At 61.7% G+C, this 801-nt stretch overlaps 1 protein-coding gene across 1 annotated transcript in view; it reads right to left on the reverse strand.

Moving 5' to 3' along the window:
* VSIG10L (V-set and immunoglobulin domain containing 10 like) overlaps positions 1–801 on the reverse strand; it is a 6827-nt gene that overhangs the window by 3613 nt on the left and 2413 nt on the right. Inside the window, exons 2-3 of the mRNA XM_014547420.1 lie at positions 520–612; positions 8–104 (exon numbers count right to left, since the gene is read on the reverse strand). Of these exons, the coding sequence (XP_014402906.1) occupies positions 8–104; positions 520–612 (190 nt within the window). The remainder of the gene's footprint in view (positions 1–7; positions 105–519; positions 613–801) is intronic.

Raw genomic sequence — 801 nt, forward strand, 5'->3', positions numbered from 1 at the left:
TGCTCGCGAAGGTGGCGGACAGCCGGAGGCCTCCAGCGCCACCTCCACCTCCCCGGACCGCGCCTCCTGCACCATCGGACGCAGCAGCACCTCTCGCGGGGCCTCTGCAGGTGCAAGAAACGCAGCGAAGGAAGTCAAGACCTTGCCTTGAAGTCAAAGAAGTCCTGTGGCCTTTGGCGAATCGGGACATTGAAACCGCAGCACCCCCGTTAGATGAGCAAACGCCCACCATTCACCCCCCTCCCTCATTCATTCAGCATCTGACTTCCTTAAGGACTTGCTCAGCCCATGCTATAGGCCGGGCCCTGGGCTGGGAAAGCCATGCTGTTCTTAGCCATGTATTGCTCTGAACACGTGGGAAGGTGTCAGCCCTCCTCCTGGGTCCAAGAAAGAAATTGTGTCCCTGTCTCTGCTTAAATATAGGAAAAACCTGGGTCCTGGAAGTTCCCCCTTGTTCATGTCCTAAAGGGGCTGAGAAAGACCCTCAGGAAAAAGGAAAGCGGTTCCGCCCGCTCTCACCTGGGGTGACAGTGCAGGTGCGCGTGGTCACCAGGTGGCGAGCCAAGCAGGTGACGGGGACGCCGCTGAGCCGGGGGTGGACGGGGACGGCCGCTCAGGGAATCTCCGCCCCTCCGTGCTGGCCCCGCCCCCAAGCGTATTTCAGACCTTTGCTGGTTCCGCCGCCCTTTTCCTGGGCAACCCTTGTCCCTTTACGCGGAATCTCCGCCCTTCCCTGCAGGCCCCGCCCCTCCACGTGTATCCCAGGCCCTCCCATGCTGGCCCCGCCCTCCGCGTTAGCAC

Source organism: Myotis brandtii, unplaced genomic scaffold (assembly GCF_000412655.1).
Source record: "Myotis brandtii unplaced genomic scaffold, ASM41265v1 scaffold474, whole genome shotgun sequence".
Classification (NCBI taxonomy): Eukaryota; Metazoa; Chordata; class Mammalia; order Chiroptera; family Vespertilionidae; genus Myotis; species Myotis brandtii.